Genomic DNA, 26,338 nt, shown 5'->3' on the forward strand with positions numbered 1-26,338 from the left:
GAACCCTGCGCTAGGTTAGCGCAATATGCTCGTAATACCAGAAGTACTTAATGCCTAAGTAAGGCTTTAATTTAGATAAAACTTAGATAGGTATAGAAAAGATTTAGTTATATAAGAAGAAAAAGACAAGTCTTACGCTAACTAGGAATTAAATTAGATAACTCTCTACGCAGAACTACTAACCTACTAGACTAGTATAAGGGGGAACGTAGTAAACTACCTAATTAATATAGGGGTATAAATAAATCTCTTAAGGTTAAGTGCTGCGTAGGCGTTACATGTACCTATTAAGACACTAACCTAGACCCTAGGGCATACGTAGGGGGTAGTTATAGCTAATAGCGGGATAGACCTATTTATTAGAACTACGTAGAATGTGCTAGTATATATAGGGGAGGTAGAGACCCTAACTTATTTTAGGGTAATTATAAACCTAACCTGCTTAGCTATATTAGGGGGGCTATAGTGTACCTCTACTAGGCTAGCTATTTAGTATAATATCTATAGGAGGGTTACCTACTAGGTGCTATCCTTAGATAGGGAAAGGAATGCAGTCTTTATAGCCTTAGATCTAAAGCTAGAAGATAGAGACAAAATAGAAGAGGAAGACAAGTTAGAAAACTAATAGCAGGACCCTTGCTTAGGAAAGAGATCCTATAAAATTAATACCTAGGAGATAAATACTGTATAGTAGAATATATAGCATATTTAAAATTTCTGCAAGAGGCAGACTATATAGAGCTATAAGCAGGATTTAGTAAATATAGATAACTATTCACCTTAAAAGATAAGAAGATACTAGAAAAATAGGCAGCATAAACTATAGGATATAGTGTAGGGGCAAGCAAAGACCTATAGGCTATCTAAGAGCTAAACCTAATATTAGTAATATATAAGCTAAATTAAGGTGTATAATAAAAAGTAGCGCAAATAGTTGCTAAGGTAAGCACTAAGTATAAAAAAGTTAGCAAGAAAATCTAACTAGTAGATAAACTAAAAGAGAAGGATAAGGATATAGAGTTTAGAAGGGAGGACTAGAAAATAGTAGCTAAGGAAAACTAACTACTAAAGCTTAGTATTCGCGAAAGAGTTAACCTTAGCCCTTTTAACTATCTTTTTAAGAAAAGATATATATTATTTCTAAGAGGGTCTAGGCTAACTGCTAAGAGGATATAAGAATAGAAATTTAGTCTAGACTTATTAGTAGTAGAAAGGGCTCTATTTTAAGAAATAATTCTTAATAGAGAAGTAGCTATTACCTTTAACTTTAGAGAAAGTAAATATATTACTTAAGACGTTAGCCTACCTTACTAAATAAAGATAATCCCATATAAGGCATAGCAAATACGTAGTTTCCTAGTAGCTAAAGTAGTAGAAGAAGAATTTATTTAGATATTAGAAGAGCGTCTAGATTAAGGAACACTTAAGAGGTGCAATAGCCTGTACTAGAACCTATATTTCTTAGTAGCAAAGAAAGATAGGAAGCACTATCTAGTCTAGAATGCTATCTATATAAACAAGGTCAGCTAGAGGGATGCAAACCTACCTCTAACTACAGATAAATTCTCTAAGAAATTTGCTAGGTGCAAGATATTATCCCTAATAGATATGTTTTTAGGATATAACTAGATTACCCTACACCTAGATAGCAGAGATATAACCGCTATATACACCCCTATTAGCCTGCTACAATCCTGCACTATAGTACAAGGAGCAACAAACTTAGTAGTAGCCTTTTAGAGAATTATAATAAAAATACTACGTAATTATTCCCCTTATATAATACTATTTATAGATAATATAACTACAGGGGGGCCTAAGACTAACTATAGGGGCAAAGAGGCGCTTCCTAGGGTCTAGAGATTTGTGCTTAAGTATATGCAGCAGCTTAACCAAGTCCTAGCAGATATTAAGCAAGTAGGGGGTATAGTTTTAGGAAAGAAATGTTATTAGGGTATAGCTTATCTTAGCGTTATAGGCTATAAGGTTAGCTTTAAAGGAAGATACCCTAACTATATAAAGGTAGAAAAGATTATAAAATAGCTAGAATATAGAAATATAAGGGAAGTCTAGATATTTATTAGGATCTATGTCTACTACTAGATATAGGTTCCTAGCTTTGCTATCTAAGCAAAGCTATTATTTATACTCCTGCAAGGCAACACTAGGTAGATATAGGAAGAACTACAGAGGGTAGCAATAAAAGAGCTTAAGCATTTTATTACCACAGCACTAGCCCTAATAACTATTAATTACAAGACTAGAGGGACTGTCTACCTTGTAGTAGACGCTAGTAGGGAAGGTGCAGGAGCTTCCCTAGAACAAATAGGGCTAGATAGAAGGCAATATCTATGCTAGTTTAAAAGTACTATATAGTTAAAGTCTAAAGTAAAGTAGCACTCTACTAAGCTAGAGTATAGAGCTATGCTATAAGCCCTAAAAAAGTTTAGAGTTTAGCTTTATAGAACACTATTTATTATTAAGATAGACGCTTAAACCTTAATTACTTAGCTTAATTAGTCCTTAAGTAAAATACTAGGAGGAGTAATAAATAGGTAGCTTACTACTATTTTAGCGTAGGACTTTAAAATTTAACATGTTCTAGGCAAGAGGAATGTAGTTGCAGATGCTCTATTATAATATCTAAAAGAGGATAGATAGGAACCCCTAGATAAAACTAAAGATAATGTTAAAGACTTTATTAAGTATATAATTACTAATATTAAGTTATATAATCTAATAAAGGATAAAGTACTATATCCTAAATATAGCGCTAAATTAGAAGGAATTACCTAGTTTCTAGTTAGGTTTAAAATCCTAGATGTTCTGTAGAAGGAGTTAAGGGCATAGAAGAAACAAGCATTAAACTTCTTTATAAGAGATAGGTTCCTCTTCTACAAGATATCTTAAAATATAGTAGTAAGACAAGTAGTTAATAATAAAGACGTTAGGGTTGCTGCTATATAGGAAATACATCGCCTTATTAGTTATTATAGGGTAAATACTATCTACTTAATAATAGCTTAGCAATATTAGTAGGAAAGGATATATAAGATAGTAAGGCTTACTTTACATACGTGTTATAAGTGTTAGAAAAGAAGTAGCAAGAAGAAGGTTAATATACTTACTAACACCTACTCCTATACGCTATAGGAGATAGTAGCTATTAACGTAGTCTACATGCCTTATAATTCTAGGAAATAATTCCTAGTAATAGCCTAGGACTATTTAAGCAGGTAGCCTAAAGCATAAGTATTACTAAATAATAGATTAAAAACTATTACTAAATTTATATACAAAGATATCCTATATAGATAGAGTATAGCGCGAAGGATTGTAGTTAATAGGGGGCCTAACTTCTAAAAAGTTATTTATAATTTAGCTACTATCTATAGCATACGTAGGGTTTAGATCTCTGCCTATAACCCTTAGGCTAATAGAAAAATTAAAGGAGGGCATAAACTAATTGTTAACGCACTTGTAAAGCTCTAGGGGAGCTAGGTCTCTAATCTACTAATAGTACTCCTAGCTAACTAAATATCTATTTAAGAAAATACTAGATACTCTGCATACTAGCTAGTTACTAGTTAGAACCTAGTGCTCCTAATTAAACTAGCTCTTCTAATATAGTAGACGCTTCCCTTTAGGTAGATAATAGATAGGGCTTAGCTACTAGTAGTAAGGGCTACCTAGGTTAACCTAAGAGATTAGTTTATTAAAGATATAGTATTAAGAATTAAGAGGCTGCGCTTATAGAAGAAAGAATATTAGGACAACTATAAGGAAATTTAAAGAGAGGAAATTAGCCCTAGCTTGTTAGTACTGCTATAGGATTTGGTCTGCCAAATAGATATATCTAGAGATAGGAAACTTAGTAACAAATAGCTAGGTCTATACCTAGTAGCGTAGAGCTTTCTAGAGTTAGGGACGTATTAGCTAAAAGATTTAGATAGAGCTAAGTTTGCACATATAATGCTAGGCTAGAGAGTAAAGATCTTCTACTAGAGAAGCTAGGATAAGGTAAACTAGGAAGACTAAGGACTTATAAAGTTATAGGATAGGGCACTATAGGAAAACAGGTATATCTTCTAGGCGCTGCCTGCGCAGTTTAATAAGTTAGGTATAGAGGGAAGAGAAGAAAATAAGGAAGCTAAATTAGAGAATTAGGACTAGGAAATCCTGTAACTAGATATAGGCAGTCCTACTCTTAAGATTAGGCCTAGGACGCTCTTAGACAAAGAATAAGCAGAATACTAATATTTTAACATCTTAGATTCTAGTAAAAGTAATTAAGAGGAGGATAATTAATAATTAAGAGTTAATAGTATTAATACTTTAGTATTAAAACTTAGGAAAAGATACGCTATAGAACGGGCGTAAGATTAGTAGAGGGAAGGCAGGAAGCGCGCTAGTCCTAAATAGGTATCTAAAGGGTGCGCTAATTTAACCCTTTAGATATATAACGCTCTAATTAGCTACACTAACTACCTACCTACGCGTAGATAAGCAATTACAATAAGGATAATAAGAAAGTAAAGGTAGAAGGGCAATAAATAAGTAAAGGTAGAAGGATAATAAATAAGTAAAGGTAGAATAAAGTAAAGGTAGGAGAATAATAGGAAGGCGCGTGTATAATAGGAAGGCACGCGTGTTCCTATATATAATCTACCTACGCTGCTACTACTATAATAAACTACACTAAAAACTTTAGATATCTAATAAAACTATAAGTATCTAATAAAGCTACTACTAGAAGATCCTAAATAAAATAACAAGCCCTAAATAGTTATTAGAAGTCTAGAAAGGAAAACAGCTAGTAGTTAAGCTAAGTTTACTAGGATCCCTAATATTAATAGGTTCCCTGCAGTCCCTAAGGTTAAGCCTATAACCTAGAGGGTTGCAGCTATAGCCTATAATACCTAGAAGTTTTGCACTAGACCTTTAGTATATATTATAATAGAGGAGTCTTTTAGCTATTAAAAGGTTAGACTTAGTTTAGCCTAAAGAGTTTAACGCGTAGACCTAGGCACTTTATAAAGGTATCCCTCTTCTATAGAAAGGAGGTGTAACTATAGGTAGCTAGATTAACAAGATGCGTGTAAGTACTATTACGTAATAGAGGAATATTATAGATAACTTTATAGGAGCACTAGAGAAGCACTTTAATAAAACTTTAGGATTAATAATAGTAGTAGGGAGCTTTATAGAGTCTAGCCTAGCACTTATATAGTTATATAGTAGTATAGCTAATTTTAGGTTATAGTACCTATTTATAAAGGAAGTGTGCAATATACACAAGAAGCGACTTAATAAAATACGCTTAGCAATATAGTATATCCACGCTAATTACGCTAAATTTAGTTAGAAATACCTAAGCTAATTTACCCTACAAGTTAGTTAGACACACTAAGGATATATAGACGTAAGGTACCTCCTATATTACGTAGGTCTAGACTAGCTTGCTAGCTTCCTAAACTTAGAGGTATACTATAGAATATAGGGTTAAAACTAGTTAAAAGATAATTTTGTTAATATTACTAACTAGCATAGGGTCTAGGTTATAATTGCTAAGCTAATAAGAAAGGTAGATACTATCTTAAAGGTAAAGAAGGAACTAGAGGACTATTTCTTATAATATGTTAGGGTAATTATTTATTACTACATAACAGGCCTGTATACCCTACCTAGACTAATACTTAAAGGTATAAGTAACCTACATAACTTTAATATATACTATAGAGAGGAGGATAGTGCTTATACTAGGATTTAGCGCCTAGTGCTATAATAGTATAGGAAGTTAGAGAACTAGGTAGGGGTGCTACTTAGTATAATCCCCCTAAGCAAATAGATATAGAAAGAGGGCATAAGGTTATTAATAAACTATAGGATACTAGTGCTAAAAGAAATTAAAGATGTCCTAGCTAGCTCTCTACAAGGAAGCAGAGAAGTAGCTAAAAAGAAAGTAGAGGAGGAGAGGGTAATATAAGAGATTAAGAATCTAGGTTGTAACTAGCTACCTAGGACTATATCCTATGCTAGACGTGCCTAGACTATACTACTAGATAGGAGTGTAGTCTAGAATAGAGGACTATTAAGGTTAGGAAGTATAGTAAGGGAGTTGTAGAGTTACAAGAAGAGGATAGAGGATATGCTAGATACTACCCTAGGAGAAATTAAATTAGCCGCCTATATCTTAGAGGAAGAATCTCTAGCAGAATTACCTATGCAGAGGATAATAAGAGTATAAGGAAGACACGCCGCCTAGCTCTTAAAAAGGATAGGAGAGAACATTTACTAGGAGTTTAGTATTATTAGCTAATATATAGTAGTAGGCCTATAACTATAGGATACTAATATAGAGGTAATAAATAAATTATGCAACTCTTTACCTAGACTACTTAAGGAACTTAATAAGACTCTAGACACTAAGATAATAATACTAGAAGAAGAGGGTGTTACTAAAGATAAGCATGCCACTATTAAGAATAAAGCACCCTATTAGTGCAAAAACTAACGCTCCGCACTACAATTAATTACTACTAGGATTAGGAGTAGCGCACTTAATAATACTAAGTAAAGGAAGCTAGTTAAAGCATAGTACTATAAAGTCACTAATTATAGCACTATCTAAGACGCTAAGGGGAGGATAGTACAGGATTTAAATTAGGTATGCTTTAGCTACTTAAAGTTTATTACTAGCAAGATAGGGCTCTATATATAGACTCTAAATATAGAGGCAAGTAATAGATAGCTAAACGTGCTATACTATAAGCCTAGAGAATAGGGAAATTTATAAGCTAACCTAGTTACTATAGTAGCTTTTACTAAGCTATTTAACTAAGATTACACCTCTAAAGATCTATAAGCTTATCGCTACTAGCTAAAGAAGATAGCACTAACAATTAACTAGGCTTAACTATAACAGGTAATAAGATTTAAGTAGAGTTACTAAGGCTTCTTATAGAAAGGAAGTATAACCCTAGACACCTTTACCTAGATCTATAAAGACCTAGAACTAGTAAGGATAGTAGATAAGTGCTTTAAGATATACAAATAGCACTTAAGGGAGATAAAGTAGGTAGCTAATTTAGGGTAGTGCAGGACTATATACTACTCTATTATTTAATAGCTAGTGCAAGGGGATATAGGATACTAGCTCTAATACGCTATAATCTAGGAAACTATAAACCTAATCTTATACCTATACTACACTAAGTACGCCTAGGTAGGAGACTAGACCTTCTTTTGTTACGTAGACGTGAACCTTTCTAAGGTAGCGCAGTTAGGACAAGGGCTTAAGATAATCTAAGGCTTAGTTTCTTTTAATAACAAGGACTAAGACAACTACACTAAGCTTCTAATTAGGTTTAAAGAAGTATAGAAGAATTAGGTAAATTAGATAGATAGAGGATTAAGGAGGAACAAGAGGGCCTATATCTAAGCATAGGAAGATAGGGTGCACTAGCCTAAAGAGCTAAGGGAGAAGTGCCCTATAGTAAAATAGGAGAAGGAGATCTACTAAAAAGGATAGGCAAGGATTATAAGCCTAGTAATACTATATAGATCTACTAGACCTACTACTTAAACATAGTGTATAGTTCTACTATAGTATATAAAAGTATAGAATAATATAATAATAATAGAGGTGCTAGAGATAGGGATATATATAGAGATCGCACTAGCCTACCTATAGATAAGTATAGCCCTAAAGACTCTATTAGGGCACCTAGTTAAATATAGTAGAGTCTAATAGTAGTTTCCTAGGGATATCTAGGCTACCTACCTAACCTAGATCTTAAAGGTAATTATATATTAGGTTTAATAGGATAACCCTTTAGTAAAGGCAGAGATCTAGAAGTACCTAATAGGAGATTTAAATAGAGAAAAGATAGGAGTATAGATTAGGAAGAGTTAGGTTAAGATAGTAAAAGAGTTAAAGAAGAATTAGGCTATCTGTATTAAGAATAAGAAGCTTATATTTAGTAAGGATAAGGACGCTAGGGTACTAGACTAATCCTACTTTAGTATAAAGGGAGTATAGCCTACTAAGGTAGGAGAGTAGTAGAGGTATAATAGATAAATTAAGCAATTAGAGACTCTAGATACTGTTAAAAAGCATCTAGGAGCTATTAAGGAGGAACAGAAGGCAGAGGGATCTAGGCGTCTAGGGCTAGGCTATCTAGGAAGTCTAGCTAGGGCGCAGAGGAGAACTATCTCGTTAAGTTTAGGTTCAAGATTAGAGACCCTAGATACTCCTACTCCCTTACCTAAAGCTTAATAAGCTAGGAACTAGAGTTGTAGACTAGGAGGAGGAGAGTAAGGTCTAAGCTTAATAGGGCTAAGCTTAAAGGAGGGGGAGGTTTATGCTGTAGTAAGGGATGTATAGAAGGAAAACAAGGCTTAGCCTAAAAGGTTAGGTGGATTAAATAGTATAAAGGCATAAAGGATTAGAGGATAGGATAAAAATAACTCTAGCAGACTTAACTTTAACTCTATAATATTATTATTTCACTTATGTTGCTATATTAAACCCCTATCCTCTACTATAGGATCACTACTATTAAACCTTGCCCCTCCCACTTCTCCGGGTTTAAATAGGTTACTCTCCCTGTTAGTACACTACTACTAATCTTGCTATTTTATAACCTAGCTAAAAACTATTTAAATAATAGGAAGGTCCCTTTAAGGTATTAGAATAAGTAGGAAACGCGTATTGCCTCTAATTACTACTAGGTTCTAGGATTTATAATATTTTCTCCCCTAATATACTATATAAAGATCCCTAAGACCTATTACCTAGATAAGAGGCTCTAAAACCCCCTAGTACCCCTATATAAGGTATAGAGGAATAAGAGGTAGAAGAAATCCTAGCTAGTAAATTATATTAATCTAAGCTAAAATATAAGGTTAAGTAGGTTAAATATAATTTAGATTCTATTTAGTATCCTGCCTCTAACTTTATAAGTGCTCCCTATAAATTATAGGTATTCTACTAATAGTATCTAAATTAGCTAGGCCCCCCTTATAGCTTACTAAGATAGATTTAAGCCTAGGAAAAAGGTAAAGAGAATTTAATATTACTTTATAATAATTATATCTAATATTAGAACTAATTTATATCCTATTTAGCTATATATTAGGCTATTAACTACTATCTATTACTATTATTCTTATTACTATTTATTATTATATCCTATTTAGAACTAACCTAGAACCCTTAAGGTTCCTAGGACACTACCCCTAAGAAACCTCTTTAATCTATATCTATCTCTCTATTAGAACCTAGTTTAGACTTTATATTAGCTAAGATAGTACTTAGACTAGGCTTCTTTACTAGCTTCTAGATAACTAGTGTAGTAGGGTTTAGAGTAGGTGTAAGAGTAGGGGTAGGAGCTAGGACTAATTTAGACTCTTTCTTATAGAACACCTTTATCTTAGCCTATACTAGGAAGGTTACCTTCTAATTTAGTACTAATTCCTCCTTAAGTTTATTAATAGCCCTTATTAAGCCCTTAACTACTAAGACTATCTTATAGATACTATTCTAAAGCTAATATAAATTAGATATAGTAGTATAATAAGTAGCTATAAGGATCTTAGTAGCTTCTATACCCTTAGTCTAAGTATTAGTAATAGTAATATACTTAGCTAGGTTTTAGGTAGTTTCTTAAATAGTAGCCTTAAACTACTTAATATCCTTCTAATAAGTAACTATAGCTTCTTTATCCTTATCCCCTTTAGCAGGGTTTACTACTAGGCTATAGTACTTATCTAGAGCACCCCTAAGGGTAGAGTACTCTTAGCTAATAAAAGAAGGAATCTACTAGAATTAGTAAAGGAACCTTATTAGACTTAGATACTTACTAGATTATAATACTTATTCTAGGAGATATAGTACTAGCACTTCTTAGAATTCTTTAACTTAAAATTAAAATTATTAAACCTACCCCTAGCTAGAGCCCTAACTACCCTTATATAGAGAGCGTAATAAGTAATAGAGAGGACTCCTAGTAGTACTAGTACTAGTATATGTTATGGACTGGCCTTAAGGGAGAATGCAATAAGCGTTAATAATAGTATTTAGTATCTTAAAGGAGAGATAAGCCCTCTACGCCTTTTTATAGGTGTCTAGTGTGTTTGCTTAGTAGTAGTGTTAGACTTGGTCCATCTTGTGTTAGACCTAGGCTTAGGCATAAGCCTAAGTCCTTTATATACCCCTAACCTTCCCCTATAAACTATTGTAAAATTGTCTTTCTAGGGGTCTAGGGTTATATCTTTGTCCTCTACAATCTATATTAGGCTTTATTACTATATTTTTTAGTTTTATTATTATATCTTTATATTCCTTCCTAATTTATAACAGGCCTATATATTAAGTAGTATACGCGCGTGGCGTCTATACGCTTATTTTAGCACCTTACTATAAAAGTTCTAATATAGCTATCCTACCCTACTATAAATTTCCTAAACTTACTTTGTTATATAATAGATTTTCCCTACTAATTAGCCCTTTCTCTAATCTTTTTCTATTAATCCTGCCTATCTAGTCCCTATTATATCTTTATCTATAGCTACTAGTGCTAGTAGTAGGGATCTACTACAAGGTAGTTAGACCCTGCGCTAGGCCTACTAAGATAAGGTGCGTACTTCTAATATTCTCCCTATATTTCCTGCACTAACTTTTTGTTTAGCATATATCTCCCTAAACCTAGTTACTTAGTAGCTTTATTATTTCTAGTAACTTAGATAATAAGGAATATAATAGTAGCTTTATAAAGCTACTTCCCTATAATTAGTATATTAACTAGCTTTGTCTCTTTAGTAAGTGTAACTATTAGGAGGGTAGTAGTAAGTTCCCCTTAATTTTTATTTCCTTTATAGCAAGTTCTAACTATATCTAGGGCGCTTATATAAGTCCTGCTATTATAGCTATAAGACTTATACTTAGTTAGAAGCTATCCTTACTAATAATCCTAACGTTTACTAAGCCCTCTATAACTAGCTTTAGTTTTATTATAGTTACTAGGAGGATTACCTTTATATTATAAAAAAGGGGACCCTTAGCACTTTTATAGGGAAACCTACTAAAGGCACCTATTACTAGTTTATACTATAGTTCTACTAGCTCTACTATTATTTTAAGGATCTTATATTAAGGGCTTAAACTAATAACACTGTTACTCTACTTGCCCCTACTACTTACTTGCGCGCCTATAATTAGTATTAGCTTAGTGCTATTATTCTATCTACTACTAGTACTCTAGTATTTCCTCTTTAGTCTACTATTACGCCTTTATATAGTAGTTGTAGTAATAACAATATTATATAGCTTACTACTACTACTAGTATTACCTTTTAGCGTATTAACTAGCGTATAAATAAGACCTAGGCCTAAACTAACCTTTATATTAATAGGCTTAAGAGTGCTGCTAAGCGCACTACCTAAGGTATTAAGACTCTGTTGAATTTTGGATCACTGAGGTCAGGAATGATTTGGGAGATGGATCATTGGATTGTATCTACTACGATCGTACTCATATATATAGAGCTTCAGCTACCCTTACCAGAAGGTGAATGATTGGTAAACCTTCCTTACCAGAGCTCCTGCTTTTTGTTGGGCACTTGGCAGTGAGCTGGCAGTCGATCAGATAGTGGGTCATACAGGGGTATTGATCGGGATTGATCGGGATTGATCGGGATCAAGATGCTCCGTGATCCAGTTGATATCCCTCCTGCAACAGACTCTTATTATTAGTATTAGTTTTCCCTTATTCCCTTTATATCTATTCTAATATTTATTTTCTTTAGGCCTAGGGTGCTACGTGTTAGTAAGCTATTAAAGCACTACCCTCCTCCTAACGCTGCTACTACTACTACTTATACTTATTAACTAAGTTATCCCCTACCTGCACTACGCGTAAGCGTTACTACTATTACTAAGAGACGTAGAGGCGTTAGAATAATATAAATAATAGTTTAGGGGGGGCTAGAGAGGGGTTAGTTATAGATAGTAATAGTATAGATACTACTACCTAATTATTAGCTATATTATAAAACTTTAGTAGTAGGGCACTTGCTTAGAGTGTTATAAGGATAAATAAAAGATATCTCTAATACTTTTCTACTTCTTAATTATAACAAAGGTCTAAGTTATTATTCTAGTTTTCTTCTACCCTTACTTCCTAGCTTTTATACGTATTAGGCTATTATTATATATAGCATCCCTATACTATTCCTTAAACCTATCTAGAGCCTTAGTATCCTACACTACCTCTAGTAGGTGCTATGTTAGATTAATATACCCCTTCTATTTTACTAGGACTTAATACTTTCCTTTTCCTCTTACATTCTTTATATAAAGGATCTCTTCTACTTCCTATTTATCTAGCGTTATATCTTTATTTTCTAGAGTAACTATTAGGCCTAGTTATAAGTCCTAAAGCTTCTAGCTTAGTAGTAGGTTATTAGTAGCTCTCTCTAGTAGATCTATATATATAGTCTTATACAAGTTCCCTAGTAAGTCTAATACTACTATAAGTAGAGTAGGGACTTCTATTACTTTATACTTAACCTATAGCTAATTAAACTTTTTACTTAGTTAGTTTATCTTTATATTATATATTGCAAACTAAACTATATTACCTTTTAGGAACTTTTTAGCTAGGCGTTAAGACTAGTTTATTACTTCCTATTATTATTACTATTAGAATATAATAGTAGCTTGCGCTAGCTCTACACCCCTCTATAGGTGTAACAAGAACGTTACAGCTTCTTTACAAGGATTCTTAGGCTTTACTAGTAGTAATATTATCTTTTATAGCATATCTATAGTATACCTATTTAAAAGTAGATTTAGGCTAATACTAGTTATACTAGAGTCTCTATTATTAAGTGCAAGTTAGTAGGCTAGTAGGCAATTAGGCTAGTTAGTCTGCTTAAAGCATACTATTATACGCAGCACTACCTACACTTCTTAGTTTACCTGCTCTGTCCTGCTATCTATCTAGGGGTGGTATATAGTAGATAGTAACTAGTTTATCTTTATTATCTAGTATAATATTATCTAGAAGGATCCTAACTAGTCTAAACCTTAGTTAGTAATAATAGAGGATAGGAAGCCCTAGAACTACTACTAGTTGTCCTAGAAGATCCTTGCACAATAATTAGCTACTATAGAGACTATTACTTTAAGCTAAATATATTTAGATAATCTATTAGTAATAACTAATAGGGACTAGGGTTTGCTATTATCTTTTATAGGTAGGTTAACTATAAAATCTATAGATATTTAGGACTAGTATTATAACGTGACTAGTATAGGTTATAATAGACCCTATTAGCGCTTCTAGGAGATATAAGCACTATAATAATAGTAGTTTTAAATATACTACGTAACATCTCCTAATATTCTATCCTAATAATAGTTATAGCGCAGTATTTAAAATATTATATTCTTCCCTAGATATCCTACTAAACCTAATTTATATGCTTGCTATATAATAGTAATTATAAGGGGTTCCTATATTAGTAACTAAATAACACCCCTCTAGAGTAGAGTGCTATATATACTAATAGTATAGTCCCTAATTTATTGCTTTATATTAGCTAAAACTAGGAAAGACCTAGCGCCTTTCTAAACCGCATTAAGACGCACTTAGTATGTCTTATCTTCTAGTACTACTTTATCCTATAGTGTCTGTATATATAGGTTAGCAAAGAGGCTAGCGCCCTTTAGTAACTTAGACGCCTCCTCTACTTCTAACACTATAACCTAAATTAATTTAGGGCGCATTACTAACTATAGTATTGCTTTAGAGGAGTTTAAATCTTATAGTTATCTACTTAAGGTATTAGGTTATCCTATAAGATAGCTAGGCCTATACTATAGGATGTACTAATATTTTAAAAGTTCCTCTGCCTAGTAGCACTATTACTTGCTTAAGCTTTAAAGGCTAGTAAAGTACTTTAAGTTTTTATAGTCTATAAATATTATAAATAGCTTGTAAACGCTCTATAACTCTACTAACTAACTTTTAAGACACTTAATAATAGAAAGTAATTCCTTATTATATATAGTATAGTTTTATCTCTCTAGCGTTAGTACTATAGAGTAGTAAGTAACTAGGCGCTAGACGCCCCTAACTTTTTACAATAAGCAACCCCTAAGAGCACATCCTAAATAGTCTACTTCTAATAATATTTCTTTAGCTAGGTTCTATTATATTAATACTAGTCCTAATATAAACGCCTTTTTTAGCGTATAAAATATACTTTATTCTTTCTCTCTCTATTAGAATAGGGTATTCTTCCTAGTTAGTTAGTTTAAAGGTGCTACTACTTTAGAAAACTTTGTAATAAAGTTATAGTAGAAGTTAGCAAAACCTAGAAAACTCCTTACCTCTCTTATATTCCTAGGGGATTCCTATTCCTATACTACCCTAAGCTTTTTAGGGTTAAGTCTAAGTAATTTGCCCGCCTTAATAATATAGCCTAGGTAGTGTACCTTCTTAATACTAAAAGCATATTTCTTTAAGTCTAGGTGTAGTCCTGCTTCTTTTAATAGTATAAGTACACGCTTTACTTTTTCTATATAGTTAAACTAGTCTCCTCCTAAATAAATTAAGATATTATTAAGGTAGGCTATTATATATAGTCTAAGTAACTCTGTAAGCGCAGTATTAATATATTATTAGAAAGTAGATAGCGCACTACTAAGACTAAATAGATATACTAACTATTTATATAACCTAAACTAGGTGCAGAAAGCTATTAAGGACTTATAACCTTCTACTATTCTAACTTTATAAAAGGTAGCGCAAATATCTACTTTTATAAACTAACTTGCGCTAGATAGTATACGCAAAGTTTCCTTAATAAGTAGTAGTAGGTATTAGTCTAATATTATTATGCTATTAAGCATCTAGTAATCTATATAAAGGCGCTAACTGCCTAATAGCTTCTTTACTAGCAATACTAGAGCTCTAGCTATAGAAGAGCTTGCTTAGATCTAGCCCTTATCTATTAATCTAGTAAGTTATATTCTTAGTTCTAGTAATTAGTTACGCAATATAGGGTATAGGGGACCCTATAGGGGGTTAGGCTAGGTTCTATCTAGGAGAGTTATTAACTAAATATAGTAGTCTATACTACCTTAATAAGGTAGTAAATTGCTTGCTAACTCTTTATTAAACAGGTCCTTAAACTCTTGCAGTTCTAGTAGTAACTTTATCTTTCTAGTTTTATGCTTAGGTTTATAGGGAACTATATTACTAGCAATATAGATAGTATATATATTATTAGGACCTCCCTTATTAATACTTCCTAGATATTTTATTAGGCGCAAGTTATATATTACCTATAAAATATCTAGTATATTTATTACAAAAATTTGTACCTATATATCTTTCTATTAGGATCCTTAATTTAGTAACCCCGCTATAACTAAACCTAAGATAGTAGAGATATAGGTAGGATATAGGCGTCTCCCACTCTCTTATACTACTATATTTCCTGCCTTCCTAATTATTAATTTGCCTTATAGAATATCTATAACAACGCCCTCTCTACATAGCTATAGTCTACCTAGTATTAGTTAATAGGAGAGACTAGGTACTATATAAGCTAAAAGCTAAGACTACTAACTATCTAAATTATAGTCTAATACTACTAACTATAAAATTCTTATACCTTTAGTAATTCCCTAGGTATATTATAAGGGTTACAGGGGAATATTAATAAAGTTCCTACTAATCTATCTTGCTAACTTTTCCTTAACTACACTAAAATACTAGCACCCTAAATTAACTATTACTTATACATTCTCTACTCTACCTAGGAGGAGGGGAATAAAGAAAGGAGGATTATTTAGCCTAGCCTTAATATCTAGGGGACACTTAATAGCCTCTACTATTAATAATTCCTCTATTATAGTATCCTCCTTATACCCCTAACTTAGCCTAAAGTTAAGGGTAGCTAGTTTCCTAAATTAGGGCCGCTTGCTAATACTATAACTATCTTAACACCTACTAGTTATAGTAATAGGGTATTAGGGCATACACGTACAAAATAACTACCCTATCTATACTAGGTGCAGACCTTTGCTAGTTTCTGTGTATTAAATAGGTCCTATAGGATCTAGTTAGGATATAATACTAGTAGTTTAGTAGGTGCACTTAATAAGGCTACTACTTCTACTATATTTATATTGCTATCCTAATCTAAGTTAGACTTCTACTAGGGTTCCTTAGACTTACTAGCCTAAAGAAAGCCTAGTTCTAGAGAGGCTATTTTAATGTCTACTACAATTATCTTATATTCCTCTATAGCTATGTTATAGTTTATCCTAGAGACTCCCCTATTAAGGGAAACTAAGCGTATATAACTATTAAGAGATTACTAAAGTTATAAAAGCTTTTATTTATTATCCTAGTATAAACCTCCTAACTATATAAGAAGCTATACAAAATTTACAAAGAACTCTATAAAAGGCTAATTTTAGCCCTAATATAAGTATTCTAACGCAACTTAGGCGCGCTCCTGCCTATAATAGTTACTATAATAGAACGCTAGGTAGTTAAGAAACCTGCTTATATCCTAATATTTATATACACTATCCTTAAAGTATAGTGCTATAGCGCACTAGACTATAGGTAATAACTAGGACTAAATATATATAAACCTTACCTCCTTATCCCTAATAAAGACCTTATCTACACGCAGTTTAAACTCTATAGTTATTTACTAGGAGGAGAAGTTTGCCTTAGTGCTATTATATAGTAAGCTAACTAGGAAAGGTTTATAGTGTAAGGTAGGAGAGGGTAGAGGTAGTATATTATTAAACCTAGCGGGCTTAGAGAAGGGTTAGGATAGAATCTAATTGCGTATTTCCTTATTCTATTAATATAGTATAGCTATTATAGTAGAGTCTTAAGCCTATTATTCTATTAATTTATAGACCTATTATATTAGCCTTTCTACTATATTAGGTTGCACCTAGTTATTCTAAATATCTAGTGTGTCTATCTCTTATTACTATTATAGTATATTTAGAAGAAGATACTAAAATATTATAGACTAGCCTTAAGGGAGAATATAATAAGCATTAATAATAGTATTTAGTATCTTAAAGGAGAGATAAGCCCTCTATGCCTTTTTATAGGTGTCTAGTGTGTTCGCTTAGTAGTAGTGTTAGACTTGGTCTGTCTTGTGTTAGACCTAGGCTTGGGCATAAGCCCAAGTCCTTTATAGTATAGCTAAAGGTTCTAATTTAGATTAGTAACTACTTAATTATATAGATTAATTACTTACTAGATTTTAGATAGATTAGGTTAAATAATTAAAAAATAGGGGATATAAGAATAAGAAAGTTAGTAGGTAGAGGGCTAGTTATATACAGGCTAGGGATAGAGGTCTATACCTAGGAAGAAGAAGTAAAGGTAAAGGTAGAGGTAAAGGTAGATTTATTTTGTAAAAAGCTTTTCTTTAATAAGGGATCTAAACCTAATCCTAAGGATAGGGACTATCCTTTCTTTATAGAAGGGGGTAGTGTAATAATAGGGTAGAATTACTTGCCTATTATTCTATACTAAGTTAGGCCTAATAAAGGCCTAACTTACTAATATATATAGAGAATAGCTCGCCTATAGTTAGGATAGGTATATTCTTCTTATCCTTTTATATAAGACCTATAGGTATAGGAATCTTATCCTTTTCTATATAGACGCGTACTCCTATATACCTTTAAGTTATATAGGATACCTTTTGGATGCCCTACCTACCTAAGTTGTTATATATACTACTACCTCTATTACTACCTCCTATTAGTAGAAATATTATAACTTATTATTATATTATATATGCGTATAGCGTAAAGCTAAGCTTCTCTACCCCTTTTAGTCTTAGTTAGGTATTATAGTATATAATAGAAATACAACTACTTTTATACTTAATTTAAACCCCTACTATAAAAGTAAACTACTACTCTAAACCTATTTATAGGTATATACAAGGGCAGTTTACACCTCTATAGTAAACTCCTAGGTTACTATTCTACTGTAAACAATTTTGTACCATAGTGTAACTAGGCAGTTCGACTATTTTAAAGACCTAGTTATAGAAATTAGGAGCTATTAAGAGATGTCTGTGAGGCCTAAATGTAAGTCTGCACATTGTAAGCTTATAGTTAGAAACGTGCCTAACGAGACGCGATAAGTATTATAGCAAGTGGCTAGGTAAGATTTTATGTCGCTCTATGGGACATATAAGACCTTTGTTCTATTAACCTGCTTATATTAACTAAATTAAACAGGCCTAGGTGCGTGTCTACTATCTATAGCAACACATATCTTTTGCATAAATAAGGCTTGCATCCTCTGCTAATCCTAGTTTAGAAGTGCTTACTAGTAAGGTGCTAAGACCTTATCTATATTAGTGCTGAACAATAACTATATCCTGTTAGACGTAAAAAGCTTCGCATACGACTAAGAGTGCTTCTTTAGGTAGCATTTAGTGTAAGCACTATCGGACAATAAGTAGGTACCTAGCTGTTAGGGGTGGGAGGGAGTGGGAGGGGAGGGGGCGGTGCAGGTTGTTCTTTCTGCACCATCTATAGCACCTGCCATCCCATAGTGGTGACTGCGTTCTCACCACTGCCGATTCCCCCATCCCGGGAGCTGTCATGCTTCCTGCGGAAGCAAACACATTGAGCACGCCCACGCCGCTTTCGAGATGTTCTAAAGTTAACTCGATAGAGCTCGTGTGTGAAGTTATCCTTAAGTTAACAAGAAATAGCATACTTCATTCTCGAAGAGATACAGCGTTCCGAGACTCTGCGTGCAAAGCCATATATGGATCCCTTGTCAATGACGCACATGTGAACACTTTTGCTTACCACCACGGTTCACAAACGGTTTACTTAAGCCATATTTATCTAAAGTAGACTATAAGGTGGTTTAAGTAGAGGGTACGCTACCTTAATAAAATAATTTTATTTCTACCTTTATTTATTTACTAGTAGTAGTATTAAATTATAACACCTACCGGTAGCTTCTTACTAACTATTTTAATATTTGTACCCCTTCTTTCCTCGATCTTCTCTACCACCTCTACTACCATCTCTACCCTAGGCCCCACCTCTACAACCCTTATATTAGAGACACTAATCATATTTTGACTTATTGTTATGTTATATATACGTATAACCTAGAGCTAATATCCTTCTACCCTTTGTAGTTATAGATAGCGTAGAATATAAATCAAATAAAACTACTTTGTATACTTAAACATAAACCCCTTCTATAATAGTAAACTAACTACTACTTTAGACATGTAGAGAGGTATAAATCTAGGTCATTTACATCGATACTGTAAGCCCCTAGCACACCATTCTACTGTAAACAATTTTGTACCGTATACGGTACAAAATTGTTTACAGTAGCCATATTTATCTAAAGTAGACCAAGAAGTGGTTTAGGTAGAAGAAGTAAACCTAAATAGGGTTTATTATACCATGTATTCCACAAAAGTAAACTACTTTTATTTCTACTTCTATTAATCTACTAGTATTAGTAATAACTAGTTTCCTACTAACTATTTAAGTATTTTACCCCTCCTTTCTTTAATCTTCTTTACCACCTCTATCACCACCTCTATCACCACCTCCACTACCTCCACCACCTCCACTACCTCCACCACCTCTATCACCACCTCTACTACCTCCACCACCTCTACTACCTCCACCACCTCTATCACCACCTCTATTATCACCACCTCCTATTAGTAAAAATATCATGACTCATTATTATGTCATATGTGCGTATAGCGTGAAGCTAATCTTTTCTACCCCTTTTAGTCTTAGTTAGGTATTATAGCGTATAATAGATATAAAACTACTTTTTATACTTAATTTAAACCACCTATAATAAAGTAAACCACCACTTTAAACCTATTTACGGGTATACACGAGGTCAGTTTACACCTATATAGTAAACCCCTAGCGTACCATTCTACAGTAAACAATTTTTTACCGTAGTGGTAGTGTACCACCACATGTCAAATCGTCGAATCAGAAGCCGCGTCAGCTTCGTGCAGGATTCCTAACGAGCCAAAAGATAGTCAAGCAACTGATTAGCCTACCGTCTCTGGTTGGATTCTGTCAGCCATGTGGCGTTGAGCAAATCTTACCTCTGGCGCCTAGGTACATAGTCATGCGGAGCTAGCGTCCATCCCTCATGAATACGAACTGACCGCAGCTATCATCCGACAAGCAATTACCGTCACAAGACCTTTACTCTTGTTGGAACTCAATGACAATGCGAAGTTGTCACAGCCTTGCACCAGTCATCAGTCATTTCGAGCGCGTCAATATGACGCACGTGGAAGCAAACAATCAAGCCCTGTTGCCAGCCGATACCGGCGAGTACTTGGCCACCTTGCAAGACATATACCGCAATGACACCAAAAGAAAGTGATTCCATTCCTGGATCGATCGTATCAGCAACTTTCCAACAGGCTGGAAGAACAGCGGATACCTGGCCGCCCTGGCGGGCGCAACTCGACAGCATCAAGTCTTAGCTGAATACGGTACCTCAGTGGACCCTCCCCTACACGACGTGTATCTGGTTGGGTGTGCGCCTGTTTTCGGGCCATTCTCCTTCAGACATTGGTCTCTCCATTCCCAAGGCACGTTTTACGACCTCGTAGTCACAGGAAACGTCCCTCGCTTGCGGCTCGAAACCTTTACAATGGAAAGATCGAAAGCCGAACTCGATTTTTTCAAATAGCAGATCCAACTTGACAACGGCCATCGTTTGAACGCGAGAGAGAACTCCGATAGATCCAATAGATGTGTGGCAATGACTGCATATAACATTGGGCAGACTCAATTCGATGTGACACAAATGACGCGCTTGGCGGAGTCTGTTTTCGAAGAAATCACACATTACATGAAGTATAAGAAGAATTGCCACTTCTTCGCATTATCACTTTCGGACAGAGTAGTGATGACTAGGCGTGTCATCACGGTTTTCGTTGGGACTTAGGCTCAGATCGCGCATTGGGATATGTTGGCTGCACTTGGTCAGCAAACATCGCCCTATAGCCTAGAGGAAGGATTCCTATTAACAGACCCAAGCCATGGTAAGTCTAGCTGTATCAATTACGGCAAGACATTAGCTAATGCGTATTTTGGTATCTAGATTTACCAAACCGCCCGAGCCGTCACATCTTCAATCCTAGAATTAGGGGCGAATGCTCAGCGCATGCAGCCAATGCTTCGGCGATCAGAAAGCTGTTCCTAAACGGCCCATACTCCATCAGAAGTTATGACCCGGATGGCCAACATATGTTGAAGATTCTTGGGGTTTACGTGTCTGCCTCTACCTCAAAGCGCGTGAAGGACAATAGGAAGAACATAGTCGGATCGATAAAGGAATTTTCACAGGACGTTATAGATGCGAAATAGGCTGATGTCTTCCGTGGACGGCGTGCATCGAATCTACGACAATACGAGTCGATGGTCATCAATGCGAGAAAGGGTGATCGGATTGCGCAATTCTCTCTACCGTTAAATAGAAGAGTTATGTCAATCAGCAAGGAAGACGCTAGAGAGATACTGATCGAGCTTGGAAATACGAAAACTGGTATATAGAACTGTGAAGAGGATATCATCAGCGACGATTGTACAAGACAGTCATTAGAAGATGTATCTGAATACTCTAAGCTTAGGACCGGTGCATAAATATTAGCGGTACATTAAAACATCACTACGTCCTAATGTCTTCCGAACCGTTTTTCCGAGTTAGCCCAGAACACGTTTGATTAGTAGACAACTTATGGGCTAGGGGATACGCATCCCGATACGGAGAGTGATATACAAAAGATCTATGATCAGCTTAAAGTGGGATCTGATAGGTGGACGACTAATAAGCGGTTAGAGAGTACGAAGACGAAGGCAAATAAGATTAGAGAACAGGCACTTGCTTAAGTGGCGGATGACCTATGGCTAAGAGAGATGTCTGAGCGACATTGGCCCTTAGATAACCATGATGAGGATGAGTGAAATGCACACACTGCTCAAAGTGACGGAGATTCCGCAATATGTCATATTCGATAATAGCAATATTTCGGCCAAGTTATTATCCAGGATGTACAAGGCAGGCATGCCAAGTCTTCATACCTAGTTCTTGTAATCATGTTCGTTTTTCCCTGCGCCAATATTCTTCACCCATCCCAACCTAGCATTTTCCACGCCTTTCTATCATTTAACGCTCTTCTTTTTATTAAATAGATATTAACTCCTGCAGCTACGCTTAAGACGTTGCCTAAAGCGCCTATCACTATCTACGCTAAACCTACCTAGCGCTATAGTGGGATGAGAGTATATGAGATCCGGTGACACAGAGTTTATTTTCCGCACGTGCAAGTCCAGGCATGCCGGATGCTCTAGGCAGACCAATATGAGTTGTACTATTAGAAGTCGAGAGTTCTGTCTAAGTAATAAGATGACTGTCATCTGATGTCTTAATGTGTGTGAACAAAAGGGTCTATTATTGTGCTAGACGAAACACATGTAAATACCAAATACCTGTCCGTTTCGGGGCGTGCACGTCAATGTGATCCACTGATGTACAGTAAACCTGGTGTGCTAATTGGCGTAAGCCTTGCATGTGGCAGGACGGTTGCGTTGGGTGGGCAGGTGTTGGGAGTCTGACAGCGTGTTGTTGATTACTAGGATGGCTTGATAAGGCCATCGCTACCCGATATGTTGGACCATGATGCGTAGCTGCCAGCACGTGGTGAGGGTTTCAGGGTAAGGTATGGACATCTGCGGCCTACTGTACTATATAGTAAACTAGTCTCATCTACGCCGTGAACGATAACCCCTTCAGGCCGGGAGTTGTGGTCCCGTCATTGAAAGCGGCAACAGTTGCCACGATCCAACCTCAGGCTTGCGCATTTTTAAATTCAAGGCTCGTCACTGTCCAAGCAACGATTAGCTTTGTCCCAGAGCACGAAGTCGCGCCAGGCATGCATCTCTACTACGCTTTTACGCTTTGATAGGCAGCTGTCCTACTACTAAGATGAACAGTCTGTGGTCAACTCAAGATGTAGAGTACGTATATTAACAAGTAGTGACAGTTATTCCTAATTAGTTTTGGTGATCAGGGTTTTCTCTGATCGGGTGAGGAGCGGTACCTACACTTCCGGTGAGGCATGCACGTCACACAGCATCTATCAGGCAGCAACCGAGATGGGGAGCAGGAGCCCAACCCCGCCAATATACTTCTCTAAGATAATTCAACAGCGCACCAAGGCTGTGTCGGGACTGTCTATCAAGCCTGCATCCAAATCTACGAACAAATGACACACTGGGCAATACTGGTGGGCGTTGTGTACTACGGGCCGCACCGTATAGAGGACAACAAACTCAAAGGATGCGTCGCTGACGTCGAAGACATGGAAGCGTTCCTTAAGACTCAGATATCTCCGAAGGTGTCTCCAGCCAATATCTTCAAATTGACTTCAAGTCATCCTACGGAGGGCACCGAGGAACCTCCTGAAGCACCCAAAGAACGGGCTTCTGGTCGCAATTTCATATCTTGTTTGAAACGTGTCATAGAGCATGGCGAAGAGGGCGACAATGTGTACATCCATTACTCTGGACATGGTAGCAAAGGCAAAGGTGCGGAAGACGTTCTCCTCAATTTCTACGCCAGCACGAAAGGAGTATCACAATTGCCTGGCGAAGTCGTGGCGAACCTTGTCAAAGAGATGGTGAATAAGAAAATACATGTTACTGTGGCCTTTGATTGCTGCTTCTCTGGTGCCACCAAGCGCGGTTCAGCACATGGACTCCGTTTCAGCAATTACATCGAACCAACGGAGGGCTCTGACGACCTCTCTGCACCAAACGCCATCTTGGAGAATATTGAACCGATTTATTCCGCCTTCCGAAATTCTCAAGTCATTCCTCACTGGATAACGAATCCTCAGGGCTACACGATCTTCTGTGCCTGTACCCCGTTACAAAAAGCCGAAGAGGTGGTAGATGAAACTATGAAATCGTGTGAGATTGCAGATCCGGAACACCTCCCAGTTGCGGGGAGACCCAATGAACGTGGAGCATTTTCTTTTCTCTTGCTCCGAGCCCTGAAGCAACTTAGACAGACCGGTATAGCTGTTACCGATGGTTCACTGTTTGAGCATCTGCGTGCTCGCTTCCATGCTCGAATACCGAACCAGAGCCCAGTTTTCTACGGGAGCAAAAGAACGTCTTTTTTCACCGACAAAAGTTCTTTTCCGAGCGACAAAATCACGGCTATTTTCAAGAAGAACGGACAATTTATGTTACGGAAAGGCTCCGCTCATGGTGTTCTGCTTGGGGATGAATACATTCTTTTCCCGCTGAAAGATAGTGCAAAAGCCTCGGACAGAGTGATGCGTCCAAGAAGAATCCGGCATGTAGAAGGTAACAGCAGCTCTGCACTACCAGCTGAGAAATCCGTGACCTCTAAAGTTACCAGCTTGGGGGGTCTCACATCAGTGCTGCAAGTCGAGAATGGAGGATCCATTGCAGAAATTGATGACGGCTGGATGGCGTATCCGCTTACACAGATGGATCCACGGTTATTCTTTGTCCAACTTCTCACAGAGGACCGATTCGACATCGAATGGCAGAATGCTTCCGCTGACCTTCCTCATCTGCGAATACTCTGCGAGGATGGCGACAAGAAGGATTTCACTTACAATGTTCAGGTGCACATGGAGAAGGAGTATCAAATCTGTTACTCATCGCGAGAGCCTATACCATTCGTTCCTTCTATTCCACTGAGTCAAGATTCTGCGAAATATCGAGTCGTCGAATTGTTGGATCACATAACCACATACAAGTATATTGAAGCTATCGAGAATCGAATCAGTAGTCAATCTCTCTCAAAATCCTTCGAGGCACGGATGTTCGTGCCAACGGATAATGAAAGAGGCTCTACCGAAGACAGTGATCTTGAAGTCAGTGTAGGCGAAAAGTTTTGTTTTGAAATCAAGAATCTGAGCGAGGATGTCCTATACATCTACCTTTATACGCTACGGCCGGATTGGTCGATCATAGACCAACTGACTGCGTTTAGATCAAGCGAGATGGTTGTGCTTGGTCCGTCTTGTCGTTTCGACATCGCCCTTGAAGCCGATCTATCGCAAGACTCTCACAACTTCCAAGTTACAAGTGAAGACGAAGTATTCAAGCTTTTCGTGACCAGAAGGCCGGATTCTTTTGCAGGACTGAAGATGGATTCGCTGTCGAGCTCTCCCACACGTGGGACTCTCAACACCCTGGGAAATTTCCTTGATACAAGGAGAAAAAGATGCCGTGGAAATAGTGATAGCGACCACGAAGAAGAATGGTTCACGAAAAACTTTATTGTAAAGACCAAGGCTGCATCTATGTAACCTTCCACTTCAGCTGCTGGGTCAAGCACGAGGCCATCTCGGCAGTACTTCACATTTGGGTTTCCCTTGAACAAAGCCCTACAATCTTTCAAGAGGAAACTTTTTCTAGTTCATCTTCTTGTACATTTTCTAGCTCAACGCGGCCATCTGGATCAAGGGAGATGGTATATGTGATAATACCCGCCTGCTCAACCCAGCTCTCGACTTTATACGGCCCTTGAGATACCCCAGGCTTGGGGTTCTTAAACCTGACTGTGTCAAAAGTCCAGAATTGCGGGTTCTGAATAGAGAGTCAGGATAATAAACGTAAACAGCTGGGTCACCGTCTTACGTTAGTCGATTCGTTCACGCCTGGACGTCCACCTCCTTCGACAACTCGAAACTGTTCATTTTGAGAGCTAGGACGCGCAATTAGCATTGATGACTCTGATTGGTAGGTGTGACCTTACTTTTGATTAGAACTCATGTTTTTCGGTTGAATGCTACTCAGTTTACTATTGGAGGTTGGAGAGGGAATCTAGAGCGCACCATATGCCGGTACGGGGACTGGCTTGGATTTATATAATTTTGGCAGAGACTTCGGGCACAAGTTTCGAGATATATTTACTGATTTTGACTGACCTCTTTTGTGACGTATTGAGTGCGCTATTTTCCTCGTCAACATCTCTTGTGGATATGGCTGTAGATGGCTTGAAAGTTGAATGTCAATTGGTTCCAGACGTGAGGACCTAATAAAACTGGCATATGTTGGCTCATTGACCGGTCTTTTGACGTATTGAGTATGCTATTTTCTTCATCGACGTTATCAGGAGACGTTGTGTATGGCTTGTAGGTTGAATTATAATTGGTTCACGGCGTACGGAGCCAACGCATCTTACATATTTCCGTTGATTCG

At 36.2% G+C, this 26,338-nt stretch overlaps 3 protein-coding genes across 3 annotated transcripts; 1 reads left to right on the forward strand and 2 right to left on the reverse strand.

Moving 5' to 3' along the window:
- Positions 1-20,600: 20,600 nt before the first annotated feature.
- Positions 20,601-20,804, reverse strand: IAQ61_000906 (uncharacterized protein; the record flags this gene model as incomplete). Its single annotated transcript, XM_003841345.2, has 1 exon — positions 20,601-20,804. One exon carries the CDS (start codon positions 20,802-20,804, stop codon positions 20,601-20,603), a length of 204 nt encoding a protein of 67 aa, XP_003841393.2.
- Positions 20,805-23,358: 2,554 nt separating this feature from the next.
- On the forward strand, positions 23,359-25,443 carry IAQ61_000907 (uncharacterized protein; the record flags this gene model as incomplete). Its single annotated transcript, XM_066094869.1, has 1 exon — positions 23,359-25,443. One exon carries the CDS (start codon positions 23,359-23,361, stop codon positions 25,441-25,443), a length of 2,085 nt encoding a protein of 694 aa, XP_065955177.1.
- An 88-nt stretch (positions 25,444-25,531) lies between these two features.
- On the reverse strand, positions 25,532-25,909 carry IAQ61_000908 (uncharacterized protein; the record flags this gene model as incomplete). The annotated part of the gene is made up of 3 exons (XM_003841341.1): positions 25,532-25,723; positions 25,775-25,841; positions 25,893-25,909. The coding sequence occupies 3 exons, from the start codon at positions 25,907-25,909 to the stop codon at positions 25,532-25,534; spliced, it is 276 nt and encodes a 91-aa protein (XP_003841389.1).
- Between the last annotated feature and the right edge of the window lie 429 nt (positions 25,910-26,338).

Source organism: Plenodomus lingam, assembly GCF_022343315.1.
Source record: "Plenodomus lingam strain CAN1 chromosome Unknown contig_11, whole genome shotgun sequence".
Lineage (NCBI taxonomy): Eukaryota > Fungi > Ascomycota > Dothideomycetes > Pleosporales > Leptosphaeriaceae > Plenodomus > Plenodomus lingam.